This window comes from Lichenostomus cassidix, chromosome 20, assembly GCF_008360975.1.
Source record: "Lichenostomus cassidix isolate B80296 chromosome 20, HeHo_3.0, whole genome shotgun sequence".
In the NCBI taxonomy this organism is placed as follows: Eukaryota; Metazoa; Chordata; class Aves; order Passeriformes; family Meliphagidae; genus Lichenostomus; species Lichenostomus cassidix.
The window spans coordinates 8021114-8041282 of NC_139500.1; the positions used below are offsets into that span (position 1 = coordinate 8021114).

General features: G+C 52.3%; 1 protein-coding gene across 6 annotated transcripts in view; it reads right to left on the reverse strand.

Annotated features, from left to right (window-relative positions):
• Window positions 1-20169, reverse strand: part of CDH22 (cadherin 22) — a 77349-nt gene that overhangs the window by 34542 nt on the left and 22638 nt on the right. For all 6 annotated transcript variants that reach the window (XM_085079603.1, XM_085079600.1, XM_085079605.1 and 3 more), the window contains 3 exons: window positions 17283-18246; window positions 13068-13362; window positions 3299-3418 (listed from right to left, as the gene is read on the reverse strand). In XM_085079603.1, coding sequence (XP_084935729.1) covers window positions 3299-3418; window positions 13068-13362; window positions 17283-17507 — 640 coding nt within the window. In that variant the 5' untranslated portion in view covers window positions 17508-18246. The remainder of the gene's footprint in view (window positions 1-3298; window positions 3419-13067; window positions 13363-17282; window positions 18247-20169) is intronic.

Here is a 20169-nt window from a genome sequence, read left to right on the forward strand (position 1 = left end):
GTGTCCACACTCAGGTGCCCATCTCCACATCTGAAAAGTGTAAGCTTGAAAGATCTTGGTGAGGATGGGATTCCTGGAGCTGGAAATGGAGCTGCCACTAAACCTCCCACTCTGTGTTGCTCTGGGCAGAGCTGGGCTCATGGCTCAGCAGCAGTGAGGGGGGTTCTGCTGTCAGATAAGTGCTCTCACCCAGAGCCAACACCCACCACAGCGGCAGAAGCAGCTGTTTCCCCCTGGAAGCAGCAGGGCAGAGCTGTGTGCTGGTCGTTGTGAGAGCACAGCCTCCTCAGCAGATCAGGGCAGCCACAGCACGGGCACTGCAGCTCACCTGCTGCAAGGAGCAAAGATTGGCTGCATCCCGTCTGAGTGAGGAAAGCAGCACAAAGCTTACAAAGCTTAATGCCTGCAGGCTCTTGCAACAAGCTACAGGGATATTCTTACAGTTGGCAAGAAGATCTTGCCTCTAAAGCTTGTGCACACAAAGCTCCCCACTCACACCAAAAAAGCCAGCCTAGACCTTCAGCACACACAAGTGAAGTTCTTGAACCTGATTTGGGGTACACAAGTTTCAGTCTGTGAGACTAATCTCAAAGCATGAGAGTGGCTGGTGTATATGAAAGAAAGAAAAGCTCATGTGCATCAGCTGTGCTTTCTCTTCACTGCCATTCAATACTGGAATCTTCCTACAGCATAAATGCCACACTGCTGCTCCCACTATTCCAGTGGAGCCATTTAGTTGCTTGTCTCCCTCCAAAAAGACCCAATACACTACAGGCATTCAGGGCTTACTGAGTGGCAGGACTTGGCATAGCACAGCATCCAGACGGTTTGGGTCTGCCTGTGGAAGTCCATTGAATACAAAATCCCAGCTGAACACTACAGCTGGTAACATCCAAAAACAGGAGACAAAGTAAGCTACACATGGTCCATGCTCTGTACTCAAGTGTGGAAACCACTCCTGTACATGCCACACCTGTGCTGTGAAGGAGGGTGTGAAAAGAGCACAGGACAAGGAGGGAAGAAAGAACCTGTGCTGGAAGGAGTCAGGGGCTGAGCTGGTGTGCAAGGCAGTACATGCATGCATGGACCTGCAAGAAATGGCAGAGAAGGAGGTCAAAACCAAAAAGGGAAATGAAATTGTTCTTCATTATCATATATTATAAGAAATGTAACATGCCAGGTTTTTATGGTTCTTTTTATGGCCATTAATAACAATGGTGGCTCTGAGAGCTACGCTGCTGCTATGGATAATTAAATCTTATGCTCAGGGCAGAAGCTGGGCCACCCCGGGCAATCAGACCTGGATTCCCCTGTGCAGCATAAAGACTTATCCTAACAAAATAAGAGTGGGAGCGGGTTGGGGTGTGCTTGGGTGGATATGATGATACCATGTGCCCCTGCAGCACTGTTGCATCCCTATGGGCCAGCACTGACAGAGGGGCACGAGGCCATAGGACAGGCTGCAGCCACAGCCTGAGTGGCTGATGGGCAGAGATGCAGCCCTGCAGTTCCTGCAGCCCTGGTGAGGCAGCTGCCACAGGCTGTTTGCAGCTCAGACATCGCCAGAGTCAGCCCCAACACCTGTGTTAGCAGCCTGATATCCTGGAAACAGACGTGCTCAAGAGGGGCCAGAATCTTCTGCAGACTGTCAGCAGTTTTGCCTTTATGAATCACAAGCAAGTAAAACAGTAAATCAACCCCCCAGTGTATGAAACAGCCAGCTTGAGAATTAAGACACAAAAAGTCAAGGAATCAAGAAGCTTGGATTCCCAGAGTGACATTAATTCTCACCACAGTCCCACAGGGCACATTTTAGTTTATGCCTTAATACAGAGCATTAATGTGGCAGGAAGCTGAGCCTCTGCACGTCCCAGCTTGTACAGTTTGCTCCCAGTGGTACCTCTCCATTCTAGCAGCCAGACTTCCACTCACACAAAGCTGTCTCAGATTAACAGGATCTCATGTGCAACTGAATTTTCAGCGTTTAGCCTATTGTTTCTACACACACACAATATAAAACAAAGCAAATCTGGGAGAGAAGAGAGCCCAGGTGCAACAGCTCCTGAGGAAGGAATAGGTACAGCCCCAAACTATTGCTTGTGCCATCTCCCCACTGTACCAGCCTCTGTCCAGACAAAGGCATTTCCCACCACGTGCCACAGTGGTGATGTCAGGTGTGTGTAGGAGCTCTCCAACTCCCAAATCTGATCCTTCCTCCAGCAGCAGTCAGGCTGGGGGCAGAGGCAGGGCTGGAACCAGCTTCCCCACATGTACCAGAGCATTGTCAGGAGATGCAGGGTTTCTTGCAGAGGCAGAGGCTCGGGCACACAGACCTTCTTTGCACTCTTCTTACATCAGAATCTCCAAACAGATTTCACTCTGACTTACATAAAAACAGCCTTAGAAAATATCTATCAGCACAAACACAGATCTGTGTACCAAGCCTGACAGATCTGAAGCACCAGGCCTGACAGAGACTTGGTACTTCAGCCCAGGGGGTGATCTCAGTCCATGCCACTGAGGTTCAGCAATAGGATGGGGAGGACTTAGCTGTCCAGTTCTCCAACATAAGCTGCAGCTCCTCAGCCTGCTTGTCCTTTGACAAATTTTCATTAAACTGTGGGCACTTTACTGCATGCTTTGTGCCTTAAATATCTCTTATTAGCATTTGAGTGTCTTCCCTCCTTAGCAAGCTTGTGAGGCTCCCATTAAGGGTAATGAGAGTCAAACTCCTGGGAGGCAAGGAGAATATATACCCCAACATCTCCTGGTTATGGTCTACTCTAACCAGTATGTCAGAGCATCATCTGCCAGGGATTTATTGCAGAGGCATTTTACAACAGGCTCTATTATAAGTTATTAAGGAATGGAGCAGCTTCTACTGTTCTTTCATTAAATATTAATAGAACATTTATAAACCTATCCTTAATTTAAAGTGTTACCTTTAATCAAAGCCCTGGTGATAACGATGCAGCCTTTGGTAAGGCCCCTTTGGTAGTATTTAAACCTTCTACACTGAAGTTTTATGTGCCTGTGGGGGCATCCCTGCTCCAGGCACAGAGGAGCTCTGGCCAGTGCAGGTGCAGAGCAGGCACTCTGGTCTGGCAGCTGCAAGTCCTGCCTGCTGCAGGCAGAGCATGGAGCTGGGCAGCAGCCTGAGCAGGGCTGCTGAGCTTCCTTTCCAACACCCCTGCCACGAGTATCCAGCATCAGTGCCCAGCAAGGAGGCTGCTGGCTCACAGCCATGCCCAGAACACACAGCCATGGTCCTGCCCAAGCCTGGCTGGGTGCTGCTCACCTGTTTTGCTGTCCACAGTGAAGTGTTGCTCCCCCTCCAGCACACTGTAGACTACCCGGGCACTGCTGCCATAGGTGGGGTCATCAGCATCAGAGGCCATCACCTGCATCACAGAGGTGCCTGCAGCAGGGATAAGGAGGAAAACAGAAAGACAGGGAGGAGTTGAGAAGAGCAACACAGACTTCAGAGCAAGGCCCTACACCAATTGCTTGCAAATTGAGGGAAACAAGAACAGCTGGGTGCAAATGTAGCATCACTTCCCCCCAAAAGCCTGAGAACCTGGACTCCAGACACTGCTGCAAATGCCTCTTGTGTGCCACAGAGTGGCAGGAGGGACAGGATCCTGGGCCATGACCTGCTCTCCAGGAGATCACTAGTCTGAGCAGCTGGGAACTTTTCCCCCAGTAGTCTTCTACTGGACCATGTGGCATGGAGCTGGGGATGTCATAGTCACACCTGCCCTTCCTGTCAGCACAGAAGGACATGGTCACCTCCAGACCACAGAGGGACCACCCAGCTAGGGTCTCATCCACACTGCAGCAGGCAGACCTGCACAGGGACAACAGCCACAGGAGAGGAAAGGCTTTCACTTGCCCAGAGCCAGACATAACACCAGGTCCTCATGCTCTACACGTAGCAGGGCAGGAGGACTATAAATTGGATAAAAGTCCATCAAATGTCTGCAATTAAGTTATTGATTTTCAAGGCTGCCTCATTAAACTGGGTACTTCACTCCAACTGTCCCTGTGATGCCTTTAATTTGACATCATGTTCAATTTAACAAAAGCAGGACCCAGGACATGAGGATGGGGGCAGGAGCAAAAGGGCTGAGCTCTACAGAGACAACAGAAGAGATGAAGGAAGGAAGGAAGGTGGTGTGTCCTCAGTGAAGTCAGGACAGGCTACCTGGTTTCATTTTGAGCACCAGACTCAGTGCATCCCTGCCCAGAGGTCAAGCACTGCAACAGTCAGTCAGAAGCAGCCTCTACTCCTATGTCACAGCAGGCACATATGGAGCTGAACCCATTCAAAGGAGGATGAGAAGCTTACCAGTCCCTGGTGCCTTCCTCCTGCCTTGTCAGGAGACTGGAAGCCCAGAGCCTGCAGGCAAGCCAGGGAGCTCCTGCACCAGCCCTTGCCTGGACTCAGGCATAAGGTGAAGCAGTGTAGACAGCAGTGCTGCTGTGAGCAGCTGGGAAGCACATGCGCCCCCCAGTCCAGTTCACTCTGATCTCCTGGAAAGGGTGTTCACTGAGGGAAATGAACAGTTACCATGGTTGCTTTTCATTCTCGCTGGCAGCCTTCTCAGAGCTGCAGCTCTGCTGATAACAGGAGAATCCCCCTCATCGGTCTTCAGCAACAAGCTAGTTCGAGTCAACTTATTTACGCCTTGCTGTCTTCAGTGAAGTTATGGTGCATTCCTGCCAGGCACGTCCAGATTTTACACCACAGCAACACTGGCTCTCTGCCTGGCAAACAACTGTTTAAGAAATACTATTGCTGCATTTCCTCCTCCTCTCCCTGCCATCACATAACTCCTTCAAGCAGGTATGAGCCAAGGCAGATCACCCCCACACCAGCACTGCACATTCCCTCAGGCAGCCTGGCATGTTCCCCTGGGAAGCTTCTGATCAGAAAGCAAAAAAAGGACCAGAGAAGGGAAATGGTACCAGGGTCTCCAAGCATCCCTCTTGTAGCTGCAGCAGAGAAGCCTGCTAGGGATGCTGGAGGTGCCAAACCCTGAGAACCACAAAAAGCAGTACCTGCCCCTGGGAACACAGAGGGCTATCTCTGCAAAGCCAGGCAGCAATCAACTGAGAGCCCACGCCTGGTGTCCACAGCAGCACCCACTCTTGCACCTGCACCACAGGCAGAGCCTGCTGACTTTGCACAAACATCCCACGCTCCACTTGTTCCTGCCCAGGGTTAGGAGATTCAAAACTCACCCACAGGTTATTTCACTGCACTCGCTCTGTATACAGCACACCCTGCATAAGGACTGCACACATGCAAGACAGAGCAGGTGCCCTGAGGACCACACCACAGCCTCCTATTCCAGCTATCTTTAAACAGCTATCCCACAGATGCCAGTCCAGAGATCATTAGAGGCAGGCTGCCCACTCAAAGTTTGCACCAAACTATATGACATGCTGCTTCCCACCAGATGCATTCACTCAATTGCATAACTCACCTCCTAATCCATCCCTATCAGCTATACTCTCTATGTTCCAGTATTTAGCTGAACACTGCACAACTGCAGCAGTGCCAAATGCTGAAGAGGACACAGGACCTGTGCCTTCCCAGAGCAGAGTTTGTATCACCACTCTACCATGCCTTAGACAGGCGAGGTAGGCTGCTGCTCTCAGGCTTCCTGTGCCAGCACAGAAGGCTCCTGGCCCAAAGCTGCTGGGCATTCCAAAGAGCTGGAGCAACAGAGTAGCAGCTCCAGGTCCCAGGGCTGAGCCTCATGTTTGGGACCAGAGCTTTCTGCTCTAGGGCAAGGAAACCAAGAAGCACGAGGAGCACTGCAGCAAGGCACCTCCACTGAGAGGCAGAGGATGGGGCATACTGCCCTTGGGCTGCAGCCAGCAATGCCAGAGGTGATGAAAGCTCTGCCCTTCCCCACTTGCCCTGACAACATCTCATTAACAAAAGAGCAACATCAGGTAGGGAACATTGACCCCACTTTGTGCCTTGACTTGTTGTCTGTGAAGGTGCACTGCAGACTGCTCAAGGTCACCTAAAGGGCATCAGAAATCTATTAGTTCAACTAAGCAGCATCCTCCCCTAACCCCCACTAATTCCTTTTCCACCTCTCTCTTCCACTCTCTTTCCATGTGAAGAGCAATGGTGTTCAATTTCAGCTTAACCTGGTCCCCTCCTTCCTGCAGAGACCAGCTTTCCCTAGCTCCCACCCGGCTCCAATATTAGTCCCTGCTCTCCAAGCACAGCACTGCCCACAGCAAGTACAGCATGTACAGCTTTTATTTAGTTTTCTGGCACATGCCTTAGCCATAAAAGATACACTAAATAAAATCTAAACATCCATCATGTACTCTATCACCCGCCTCCCATAACCAAGAAGCCTGAGCCCGTATCCAGAGAGATAATTAGACATGTAAAATGAGATAAGACCTTGGTTCCTCCCCCGACCAGCTCACTCCACAGACCGAGAGGAAACCAACAATTTTACATAAAAATTAACAGGTCAGAATTAATCTCTTATTCTCCCTCTGCAAAGGTTTGGCACAGCAGATCAAACAAACCCTTCTTCCCCCCAGAAGGATGGGGGAGCAAGATCCTCACTTCCAGAGCAATCCTTCCCCCAGCTCAGCTGACTCTGGCTGCCAGCCATCCTCCGGCCCCATGGGCCCTGCCTGGGCTGTCCCCATTCCACACCCTGAGCCATCCTGGACACCTGCCAGCGACAGCAGCCAGCCCTCAGCTCCACCAGCAGCATCCCTTCTCCGCTGAGAACCAGGGTCAGCAGGGCAGAGAGGGGCTGCCCACATCAAAAGGTGCCTGCGATGCCCCAGGAGATGCAGGATGCAGGAGCTGTGTCTCTGCAGGGTCCTTTCCCATGAGTGCAGAGCTCAGCCCCCACAGCCACCCGTGAGTGTCCCCAGGGCTGGCAGGGCACAGCAGCTCAGCCCAGTGCTCTGGATGGGATGGATGGGGCTCTGCAGGGCACTTTTGGAATACCAGTGCAGGCCTGTCCTGGCATCCCTGACTTCCTTCTCACAGAACCCAGAGCCTCTGGGGCCAGTCCAGCAGCCCTGCATGCAGAAGGCTGATAGCTCCAGACCACTTGCTATGCCACTCACTCCAAACACGTTTAGCTAAAAGAAATGTTGACAGGCAAACTCCAAAACACATCCATGAGCAGAGATGCCCTGCACTGAATCCACAAGTAAGTGGCTGGGATCTGTCACTTCCCCAGGGACAGAAGTACAGCCAGGCTCTGGGCAGGCAAAGAGGCAAATGAGCAGCAGGAAAAACCAACACCTGCTAAATTTGACTACCTCTCTTCACGGCAGCAGTCACCCTTCCATAGTGGAACCAGAAGCCTCCTGATGCTCTCCAGACCAGCTCTGGGGCTCCATTACCACCTTCAGCTCAGGCAGAGCCCAGGGACACTCTCTGGCCATGCTGAGATCCCTTTCTGTGTGGATCTGGCCAGCTCCAGGACAGCACTCAGGTATTGAGCCTTGCAGAACATCAGGGACCCTGCAAGGAGTGCTGTGTCATGCAAAGCCATGTGCCCTGGCCTGATGCCAGTGTGCCGCACTCCCATCCCAGGGGCGTGGGTGCCATGGGGTAGGAGGCAGGTGGGATTTTATAAACAATGGAATTTACAGCTTTTATCTGGCCCCAAGCACCTGCAGTGGCTGATGCACCCCAGACACATTCAGGCAGGACATCAGGGGAAAAAATGAACCAGAGTAGCTTAAAAATTACTGGAGCAGAAGTGAGTTTCTTGCAATCTTGTGAACATCCTGACTTGGTAGGAAGCCAGGCCCAGAGGAGATTCACTGCAGAGCCCTCACACCCCGCAGGACAAGCCCGAGGGCAATAACCTGGCAGTGGTGCAATTGCTCAAATGTGCTACTGGGAAACTTCTTTTGGGGTGTCTGGCCAGAGAAACCCACTGCACAAGGCACCCCAGCCCCTGGCACTGAGCAGATAAATGTGGTGCCTTGGGGAGCAAACCAAAGCATTCCATGAAGGGGCTCAGGTTCCCCAAATGCAGACTGGATGAGGTGCTCCCTCAGGCAGGGCAGTGTTTGGAGCCTGTCCCACGACTCAGAGTACAGGGCAGAAGAGGAAGGACTCATCTCACCAAGGATCAACAGACAGGACAAACCCCAGATACCAGCCACTTGCTATCCCAACGATTTCTAGATACACACATGTATCACATTACACTTTCTAGCAAGGGGAAAGAAAAAAAAAAATCAGATTGTCTGCAAGTGTTCTGCCTGCATGGTAAACAAAGTGTTTTTCTCTGCTTCCAGCATGGAGATTAAACAATTTCTCTTCACAATAATCACTTCTGCATTCAGCCAGCTTTGTGCTGGAGTCAGGGCTTGACCCCAAGTTTCTGTCTGTACAGCCAAATCGCCTCTAATCTGGACATGGTGCTACACAGAGAAATGAGAGTGAAAAGCACCAAGGGAGGAGTGATGTTCTGATGAAAGGATATGCTTTTCATAGAATGCCCCTCACTCCAGGCCCTGCCTGCTCCCCAAAGACCCCACAAGTGAGCTCTGGGCTGCAACACCCACCCTGTACAACCAACACAGCTGTCTTGCAGGAGGCACTGTGTGCTGGATTTGGGCTCACGCCTGAGTGCAGCAGACAGGTGTTAAGCAGACTCCAGGGAGCTCAGGAAAGGAGCCCAAAATACAGCTAATTTTAGCATCTCCTGTAACAAGGTGAAGCTCCTGCAGTTCCAAGGCAGTTGGCTGGGTCTCATCCTACATTCTTCTGCAGATGCATGTCTCTCTCTTTGGTACTGGATTCTGCTCAACTCTGATGTTTTGGAGTGACCCACACTGGGTACCCAGAGGCTGAGCCTTGGGTGCCAGCACAAAGCAGCCTGCAAGCTCTTGGCCAGCAGCCTCTCCCTGAGGTGACAGGACAGCAGTGGAGCTGTAAACAGGGTTTGCAGCTCAGGTCCCATCCTGCAGACAGAATGCTCCTTGGCATGCACAGCAGTGGGCATTGGGCAGTCAGCAAAAATGCTCCCAAGTGGCCCCAGAAGCCCCTGCTCTCCACAGCCTGGGGGACTCCAGGGCATTGCCTCTAGCCCTGATCCCTCAGGGGGCTGAGCAGGGACTTCTCACCCCTCCACAGCCCCGGCTGCCCACCCTGCTAGCCACAGGTCCAACTGCCCCCTCTGCACTCCAAGAGTAGCCCAAACATCCTACAGCAGCTGCACTACTGCTCCTGATGCCCCAAGCCAGGTCAGGTTTCTACAGAAAAGCCAATTGCTAGTTTTGCAGCTGGTCCTGCCATGCCAAGGGAGGCTAGATAAAGCTGTTGGGTCAGCTTCCATTGTGGATGTGCTTCTTCCAAGCGCAGGATATCCCCGTGTAGAAAACACTGACTTCTCCAGCCTGGCTCATTGGCTGGGGTTAGCTCCAGGCACCATGTCTGCCCTTTACAAATCCCACACTCCAGCCTTATCCTCCTGACCATCCTGCATCTGCCACTTTTGATCCATCATATAACAACAGCAACCCCTTTTCTTTTCCCTTTGCAGAGGTTTACAATGAGTCTAGAAGACAGATACTAAAGTTGACTAAACCCCCAGAAACCACCCACAGCCAAAGAAATCCCCAAGCTGAAACCAGATGCTGGCTGGGAGAATACTAAGAGGAGCATCACATGTCTCATGTGTGCTGTTTCTCCTTCCTAAGAATGCACTCTGAACCACTGTCAAGGCAAGATCCTGGAACAAAGAGGCCTTTAGTCCACCCTCAGTCTCACAGTTGCAGGCAGCACGTATGATGTTTACCCAAACACACTGCCCTGGCCCCAGCACAGGGCAAGGGGCAGTTGTGTTGCAACACACTTCCAGTTACTCTGAGAGTTTGTGCAGTTCTCTCATTTGTTATTCCTTCTTAGACACTAGGAAATCAAATGACTTTCCCTCCCAATTAGTACTCCTTCATTATGCAAATAATGTCCTTTGATCTGCTCCTGCTGTCACCGAGCGGATCTGACTGTATTTGGTTTATTCCTCTTCACGCCCCAGGAAGGCACCCACCTCTGGGAGCTGGGACTCTGCTTTTGGCAGGGAATGGAGAGTGCAGCTGAGAGCTGCCTTGAGTGAGAACAAAAACCACCCAAGCACAAACCCCAGTGAGGTCTGGGAAAGCAGGAGCATGAGAGGAGGAGAAGGGGTCACCCTTAACTTTTCAGGCTGGGATGCAGAGCAGAGGCTTGAGAGCAGCAGAGACAGGGAATGAGTAGCTCCCTATAGGTTCAGGTTGGAGAGCAGCCATGCCCTTGGAGCAGCTCCATCCTAGCCCCATACCCAGCAGAGCAGAGCTGAATCCAAATGGTGCTGAGAGCAGCACATTCACTAGCAGGTCCCCAGGCTTTGATCTTGATACACTAATAGCCAGCCTAAGTTCTCCAGGCTTCTTACCCCTGCTTGGCCAACACCAAGCTGGGATTACATCCATCCAGCCTCAGGCAGGCAGCAAGGAACACTCCCCATTCACTCTTTCTGAAAATACCCCTCAGGTCTAGGGGAGGTGCTCTGTCCAGCTCACAGACAGCAAATGTCACTACCAATACCAACCATGACAAAGCCATGATCACAGCTGCACCCAGCCTTGATGCCACAAAAGGAGAACTCCCACACAAAAAGAGCCTGGCAGGGCATTTGCCACAAGAATATCCTGAACTTCTCCCCCTGGCCCAGCAGCTTCCCATGTCCTGCACTCTCAGCCCTTCCCATAGCACCTGGTACTGAACTTCACTCACCAGGTCTGTGACCAGCCCCATCTCCCAGTTGCTCAGTCTCAGAAGATTGAGCAGAAAGGTCATTGCCAGCCTTGCCTGTTTATGCTTTCACAGGATGTGTCCATCTTGCCCTTCGTGCTGCCTGTTCCTAGGCAAAGCACTGGTAAGCCTAGGGAGAAGTGGGAGGGAGCTGGGGACTTTCAGCAGCAGCAGCGTGTGGGTCCCTCCAGCTCTGCACTCACACTGCTGGGGCCTGGGCAGCAGCACCATGGCAAGATGATGTCCCAGGGAGAGCCTCACACATCTCCAGGACAAGGCTGCTCTGGAGAAGCCCATACACTCCCCAGGATGGCCAGGCTGCAGAAGGCTCCGAGGCTGTGGCAGGCAAGTAGCCTGGAAAGCAGAACAGGCTCTTGGCTCCAGCTCCCCTCTCTAAGCACACAGCTGGGAAATGCAGCCCACGCCGTTCACAGCACTTCTCTTTACTTTTAACTTCCGAGTATTTTAATTTGCAGGAATCGCCTTCTTTCATGTTGTGAAACCGTGTTTCTTTCTCCCTCTGATCTCCAATTTCGCATAGAAACTGTCTCCTTTGATATGTCTTGTTCACATCAGTCTGATCAGGCAGCTCCATAATTGTTAGTGATTTTCAAAGAACTGGGATCCTTGTCTAATACTCAGAGTTGAGAATTCCTTGCTTTTTAAAATGTTGTTCAAGCAAATTAGATTAATTTAATTTCTTTCTTCCCTTTGGGAACAGGATGCCTCTTGCTTTGGTGCCCACATGCTGTCTTTCATTTCTCCAGGAGCACACAGCTATAGTTCAAGGGGTCACTCTCTGACTGAGGGAAGGATTTGCGCAGGTAACTGGAAGCGGAAGGAGAGCTTGGGATGCCTCAGGAGAACTTGTTCTCCAGACAGCAACAAAATCCAGACAGCAGCAGCTCCTCTGGTGCAGGCAATTCCTGTACATTTGTACCTGCTGGAGACCACACACCAGCCTTGCAATATGCTGCACATTAACCATGGAGAGCCAGAGCTCTGTCCTGAGGCACTGCAGACCTGAGCACCATCCCCTGTGCTCTGCTGCCAGGATGTCTCTGCAGCCAGACCTTCCTGCAGCAGCATAGCAGGACTTGGTGATTCACCTGACCTGGCCTGTCAAGCCCCCGGTGCAGCTCAGCTGCTCCTCTCATCCTGGGGGCTATCTGCAGTCCCAGCACTGTTGGTGTCCCCTGTGCCAACTCATCCCTCGCTGACAGTCCTGCCTGATATTCGATGTCAGCCTTTCACAAGCTGTCTTCTACCTGGATGCAGCCTTTGGGAACAGTGATTTACAGCTCCTGCTTGCAGCACATGCCGACACACACAACCTGCTATAGGGGTAGCAGAGAACCCAGCATGGACAGGCAATGGTGTGGCTCTGGGCAGTGCAGCACCAGCCACTCTCCTGGACTCCAGCTGTGCTCAGAAGCATGGGAACCCAGGACCAGGAATGAGGGCAGAAGTGTTGCAGCTCATACATCACCTCCATGCACACTTCCCATGCTTGGGTGAGCATAAAGCCTACTGTCCTGCTCCACCATCCCAGGAGGATGGACTCATGCAGCCTTATCAACCCAGCCTGGCCCTCAGAGATTCACTAAGGCTGGTGACCAACACACTTAAAAGGGGCCTGGTGCCAAGGGGATGGGCAGCTCAGGCTAACACAGGGAAGCCACACTTATGTCACCAGGACATGAATTCCCCAATCTCAGCAAACAAGGCCCAGCCCCTCAGAGAAGGACGGATCCAGCTGAGAAGGGCCTGGCAGTGCTGTGTGGGGACACACAAAGGGGTGATGGCTGGACAGCCCCAGGGCTCAGAAGAGCAGCAAACCAGCACACAGAGGATGGCCTGAGCTGGGGGAAAAGCAACACGCAGACCAATCTGAACCACAGGCAGACATGAGCCCCTTGGCTTGCGAGGGCTTAGTCCAACCCCCCAGCATTTAGGAGGGAGGGGGCTGTGCAAAGCCAGAGTCAATGCACAGCAGGCAGCTGGCATCACCACGACCCGTCCCCAGAGCACAGCTTAGGGCTGAGACTGAGCGCTCAGCCAAAGGCTGGCAATCAGCTCAGAGGATTTATCCACTTGTTTTTCTTAAGCCACCTTATTTATTTTTCCCTTTTGCCTCCCTGGCTCTGGAATCCCTGGGATTTGCAAGTGGTTTTGTGGGGTACAGCAGACTCAAGGTTTGACAGGAGAAAGGTGCAGGTTTCCCAACCCACATGCTCCCCCTCAGCAGACCTACCGATGGGGGACAGCTCTGCCACGCTGCCAATGTAGGGCCCCTCCAGGAAGCGCGGCTCGCTGTCGTTGATGTCCTGCACTTTGATGATGAACTCCGACTCGGGCTCCAGCAGCTGGTCTGTCTGCCGGTCACGGGCCTGTGCCCGCAGCGTGTAGAAGGTTTTCTGCTCCCGGTCCAGGCGCTCGGTGGCGTGGATGTCACCTGTGATCTCATCGATGAGGAATATGGTCCCTGCGCCCTCCCCGGAGATAGTGTACTTTATGGAGCCGTCTCCCTCATCTGAGTCCGAGTGGATCTGCCGGGGAAAGAGGGAGAGGGTGGGAGCAGGATGGGGCTGTGCTTGTACCCAACCCCAGCCACCTGCACAAGCTGCCCATGGTCTCTGCACGATGCCCGTCTGCTCCCTCTGCTCTTGTTGGACTGGAGAGTGACAGAGAGCACCACCAGACAACTACGGTGCACAAAGGAAGGCCCAATAAACGGGAACTTCAGGCCTGCCTTTATGGCTCTGCAGATCACAAATTCTGCCACTGCCCATCCCCACTACAAACCAAGGGACAAACCCCATCAACAAGGGGTTAGGAGACAATGGAAAAGGGAAGGACAACTCAACTGCACTCCAAAGAAAGAGGCTTCCCTATGGGCAAGGACCCAGGATTCTGGCAGCGTGAGATCACCTCTCCCAAGCTGCATAGGTACCTCACCATCAGCATCCATCCTGCTCTACCCAACCAATTGCTTAGAGTCCATCCTCATACACCCATTTTGCCTCAGGCACGGCCACCCTCCATGGTCTGAGCAGCTGGTGCTGACAAGTCTCCCTGCCGAAGAGCTCACACACTCACTGCATCCCTATTCTGGGTTTATGTGGCAGGGTAAAAGGGAGTCACAATACCCCATCATCATGCCCAGAGCCCCACCGGGCAAAATCTGCCAAGAAAATGTGACAAATCAACTCATGTTCAGCACTAAAAGCAGACCCTGAAGAAGATGCCTTTGCAAGCATTCTCTGCTGCTTCATTTTTTAATTAAGACAATGTTTGGAATTAGGAAAAGAAAGGGTAAACAGCAGTTCCCCACGGACCAAGAGCTGACTGGAATCCAGGCCAGACGTCCAGAGATAATTTTATTGGTGGCATTAAACTGAGTTATGAGGTTTTTACAATCCAGCCACTTATGAGAAATCTATTAACAGTAACTGGACAGGCAGAATGCATCTTGACAGAGAGCAGCATGGGCATTAATTGGGACAATCCATAACAGGACAGGCCCCCGGAAAGGTTTCATCAGCTGCTTTCATTTGTTTCCTACAATTTCTGCTTAGAATCAGCAAAGTCATGTCCCCCCTCCAAAAAAAGAAAAAAGCCGTCCATTAATCGGCTAATGAAATATGAAAATGTTTATGGGCCATTCAATCTTCCAAACTGCGGTTCTATAATCCACCTTTCAGACATACAGCTCTACCAGCAAGAATTTATACCAGAGCTGCCTCTTTTTTTACGATGCCTTCATTATATTTGTCTTGTTAGATACAGTTTATATATTTATTTCATGAGTGAGGGACCCACACATTAGACAATTCAATGCATTTTGCACAACGGTCACAAATTACTGCCCATGGTGACACATCTCCCAAGGCTTGCCTGGAAGGATACCTTCACTCAGCTTACAAACAGGGCTGTGTGCACAGCACTGCCTGGGACCACCATGATGGCTTCGGCTGAAAATCTGCTAGGGCAGCACCTTTTGGGATGTGCCTATGGGTTGGTCATCCTGCCCTGGCCATCCCAAGCATCCTGCCCTTGCGTGTGGGGATGGTCCTCCTGGTCTGGCCATCCAGTCCCAACCCTCCTCGTTGGCTGGTGGAGAGCTTGCTGCCCCATCTTCACTTTATCATCCTCTCCCCAGTTCTCACTGCTACGCTGTGAGCTTTTCAGAATGAAGGAGCACTAGGTCTGTACAGTGCAGGTAACAGAAACCTGCATTTTTCTGCCGAACACCAGGCTCATGATTAATAATTAGGCGAGAGATAAAGCATCCAGCGCCACATTGAGCTCTCAGCACATCCTCCTCACATATTTGCTCATCGCTGACTGCTCGGAGCCGACACCAGCATCCCTGTAAACCGGAACGCCAGGAAGAAAAATGGAGCCTGGGCTCAAGGGGCTGCAGAGATTGATTTACAGGGGAAGATTAAAAGAGCTAAATCTGTGCTGCTTGGCTAAACAACTAATGGGGGAGGGCCGGATCGTAGACTACAGAAACCCAAGGGGAGATGCCACGGGCCTGGACCACATCCCAGGATGTTCTCTCCTCCCTATTACAGCAGGCAGGATTGGGGAGCACCGTGCTCCCACGCAGCCTCAGGGATGCCACCAGCCCTGGGCATGGCTGGAGAGGGAAGTCACACAGCCCTGGCACACAGTGGGCCCCAAGAGCAGAGTGACCATCCTGCCCTGCTTGCAGCTCAGCCCCCAGCAAGGACCACGGTGCCTGCAAAACTGAGGGTGGACAAAAAGCTGATCTGTCCCATTTGTTAAATAGAAAAATAGTTTCCTTGTCCTAAAAGACTACAACCAGAATTCTTACGAAGCCATTAATTACATACTAATAATTAAATCAAAATTAAATATGAACAGAGGTGCACATTCCTTATTAAAAGCAATTAAACAGAAAGCACAGATACACAAATAAAATATGACTCTGGGGCTAGAAAAGAAAGAAAATCAAACAAAAACTAGCCCGTAATAAAGGCGCACTCTGTTTGCTCCAACTCATAAAGCCCGAGTTCATCAATTTTCTTTAAATATTAGCAACTTAATTAAATCTGCTTTTTTCCCTTTAATCCTCTCCTCTATCTAAAATAGATCTGTCCACATGCAGAAGTTTGTAACTAGTGCTGACCCCATAATTCTATTTAAAAAACCCAAAGAAATCCACATCAAACTGACAGCAGCCTCAGGGGAAATTACAGTTCAGAAGAAGGATTAGCTAGAGAACCCAGATTTTATGGAAATGGTATCGGCCCTTCAGAAAGCACATGTAGGTGTGTGAGAGGCATCCACAGAGGGCAAGCTCCAGCTACTCTGCAGGGTCCCCCAGTGCAGGAAGGCTTCAGACCCACAGACTATGCTAGGAGAGCTGGCACACTGCTGGGGACCAACAGCATCCTGGGCAAGCACTCCATCCTCTCCCAGCCCCAGCAGAAGCGTGGCCCTGTTGGCTTTCAGCCCTGGGGATCCACAGGCAGTGATCTCAGTGCAGGCTGGCTGTTCTGAGCCAGGCAGGTGATGTGGTGGGTGATGTGGAAAGGGGCTGTAAAATGGGTGAGTTGTAGGTTTCGGTTCATTTGGAGCCAAGGCATTGCCAGGCCTGTGACAGGGCCCGGTGCCTCCACTGCTCCCAGGGGAACCATGAATTAGCTGTGCCTGCTCCGAGGGCGGCGGAGGAGCGCGGCTTTGAGTGTCTGCTGAAACGGACACAAATCACCGCTGAAATCCCTGCTGGCCCCCAGCCAACAAACCCATTTTCAAGCTCCTCCAGACTCATGCCCAGACGGCTGAGGCCATCAGACAGCCCTGCTGTACAAGCTCTTGGGCACTTTCCTTCAGGGTGAGCCCAAGCCTCCAGCTTAGCTGAATTGTAGTGTGCTCCTCTGACTGGTCCCAACAGCTAGCACTGCCTTCACCCATATACAAGTAACATATCTTCCCAACACGTGGGACAGCAGCTTCTCCACAGCTCCCAGAAAAGGATAAAGCCCAGTAAACTCAAGGAGAAACGCTCCTTCAGCCTCAGGACACCAGGAGTGGAGGGAGCAGAGGTCCGTGTCCAGCCTTCCCAGGAGGTCGCACACACCAGGGATGTGTGGTGAGCTCCCACCTACAGACCCAGTCCTGCCCAGCAAGGCACTGTCACCTGGCAACAGCTCCCACAGAGACAGGGCTTCTTGCACCCACCCCCAGACATCACAAGAACACAGTACATGATTGTAGGAAGACAGTTGTAAATTCTTGTGTGTCCTGTCCTCAACTGTGGGAGCATATTAACCTCACCACCCCCCAGCAGGGACCAGGCTCCTGCCTTCGCAGCCCACAGAATATTTCTCTAGCCTGTGATCAACCTTCACATGAGCCCTTTCTGTGCTCATCATTGCCAGCATGCCCACTCTCCCCCTGGCTCTGTCAGCCCCATGGAGACATCAGGTTAGCTTACCTTCCCCACGTACAGTGGCTCCGTGCCCGTGTACTCCTCCACCACAAAGAACTGATTCCAGACCCAGCCACGCTTCACTCGCCCACCGGCCAGCAGTGCAGGATCCCCAGGCTGGCCAAGGCCAGGGCCCTCCACTGCTGTGTGCATGGCCCAGGACCCCAGCTCCTGGATGGCACAGAACAGCAGCAGCATGGTCCACGAGAAGCCCTGCAGACCCTTCGCCATGGCACTCTAGGAGGCTGCATGAGCAGGAGCTTTTGGACGGGCAGCTAGCATCCTTTAGGAAACAGTAGGAGTAAAGTCCACGCTAGCAGCAGGAGGCTGCCCGGTCAGTGCAGAGCATCCCCATCCCTGCTGCATGCCGTGCCCTGCAGCTGGAGAACTCCTGTCCCAGCACGAGTCACATCTCTGACAAGAGGCGTCCCGGACTGCCCGCTGCTGGCGTGGGAGCAGTCAGTGCTGATGCCTCGCAGGCTGCTCCTGGGTCTCCAGAGAAGAGTCTGGCAGCTGGCATTTGTCCCCAGGGACAGAGCTGCACGGCTCTGTGCTCGGCTGCTGCTGGTCTCACTGGGGAAGGGGGTGATGCACAGCCTGCTGCCCACCCCGCTGGCAGGCAGGGAACACCACAGCAGTGCACGGGGCACAGGCAGCCGCCACCAGCAGGCACAGGAGGAGAAGGAAAGCTTTTCCACGGATGTTTTCACAGAGGAATTAACAGAAGATGAGCTGCTGTGGCCAAGGTCTGCCTGTCCTGTGGCAGCCTTGGACTACAGTGCGAGGAGTCTGGCAGTGCAGGTGCCTGTGCCACATGTGCAGTTCACAAGGCTATTTGTAACTCCCATCTTCAGAGGGATGACATCCCAGTGCCCAGTGAAGAGTCCTTTGCCCAGCTGGTTCTGGTCACTTCCATTCTCTGCTGGTTCACGCAGAGAGGTGCAGGGCAGTCAGCAGCATCTCCAGGAGCCTGGAAAAGGCCAAGGTGTCAGAGCTGGTGTGGAAACAGGGCCCAATGTCCCCCTGTGCTGCTCCTGCAGCCTTGGTAAATGTCTCCCACCCTGCCCTGCCCCAGGTGCTCCACAGAAGGGCCAAGCCCCGCAGGTCCTGCCAGAGCAGGAACACAGTAGGGAGGGCTGCAGAGCTCTCAGCACTGCAGACATCTGCTCCAACAGGGACTCTGAGACCAAAGACCCTGCTGACAAGGGCAGCCCCTCACCACATGGTCCTGGCTGCTGAGGGGAGTGAGGTCTGTGGCTGGAGGGGGTCATTGGTGCCCACACTGTCAGGAGATGTGTAGCAGCACCTCTGGCACTGCACAGCTGCCAATGCCTGCACAGGACCAGACCACAGCAGTCCTGCACAGGCAGACAAGGCTCATGCTGGGAGGTGCCAGCCCCTGAGCATGGGAGGTGCAGCCTGTGCAGACACTCCTGCAGCCTTCCCTGCAGAATCTTTCTGTCATCTCACCTCTAAGACAGCCATGGGCAGGAGAAAAGCATCTGTTCAAGAATTCACCACCTGGCTGACTCTAAAGGTAACAGTTTGAAAAAGAGCTCTGGTGTAAGCTTCAAGCCACCCTCAAGGCATTAAGAGCTGAGACATGAGACCTTTAGCCAAGGGTACAGAGTCCAGTGCGCACTGGGGAGAAGAGGCCTGATTAGGAGATGGGGATGCAGCATCCATCTCTCCCTGCACCAACACCTTGAGCTTCCACCAGAGTTCTGCGGTACCAGCCACAGCCTGATCTACTCATGAAACATGCACCAGTCTGCAGAATCCATCTCCTGTCAGCTGTTACTCTAAATAGGAGGGGGATAGAGGGTGAATGGAAAGGGAAATGATCCTGGACTAGACTCCCCATAAAAAGGGAACTGGACTGTGCTTTGCACAGACCTTTGCATGAATCTAAACCGCCCCAGCTGTTCAGAGGAAGGACAGCTCCCACACATTTCTCCAGTTCTTTCCCTCACTTGCCATTCCCCTGCGTGTCTCCACCAGTGGGACCATTTCCCAAGCAGGGAATGTCTGCTGCACTGTCATTTTTGCATTCACTTGTCTGGACAAGCACTTCCCTAAGAACCGCAAGGCATCGTTCTACACTGTCTGTTCATGGTTCACAAGTCGTGTGTCACACAAATCTATTCACCAGAAGGGCTCACACACATCCCACCCCATACACAGCTGAGATCACTCATACACACTGGCCTCCTTTGTCTATTTGTGCCTCATTTAGGCACACACACATTTGCTCCCCATGTACACATGCTATATTCCACTCACATATGCACATCAGCTGTCACATGTGCCAGCCCTGTGCACTTCATGCTCCAAGGAAGACAGGGTCTCCAGTGTATTTTTATGTCAACAATCATGGTACAGAAGCACTAACATTGCTCCCCAGCCCTCCTTCCTGCCAGCCCATTTGGTATGAAGACATTTCCACACCAGCCAGGTGAGGTTGTTGGCAATGCCACAACTCTGTCCTGCAGCTGGGCTTCCCCACACAGAAATGCTTCCTGCCCCTGCTCCCAAAGCACAGCTGCACAGCTGGTGAGGTTCCCTATCAAACACCAGAGTATTTAACACTGGAGACTTAGGGGAACAACATGACATGTAAGGGGGTGACAGACTGAGCCATCTCTTCCCACCCATAAGGTTAAGTAACTTCATTGATCAAATCAGGGATCAGGGTCCCTGCTCAGGGGGAATGGAGTCAAGGCTGCCTGACCCAGAGCAGCCTCCAGAGCAAGACACTCACAAGAACAGCACATGTGCAAACGTGCTTTATCATGCTTACGTGGGTACACAGAAGATAAATACGACACATAGTACACCACTTCCACAAACAGCACCTCTCCACATTCTCACACCTAGGAAATCTGTGGGTATT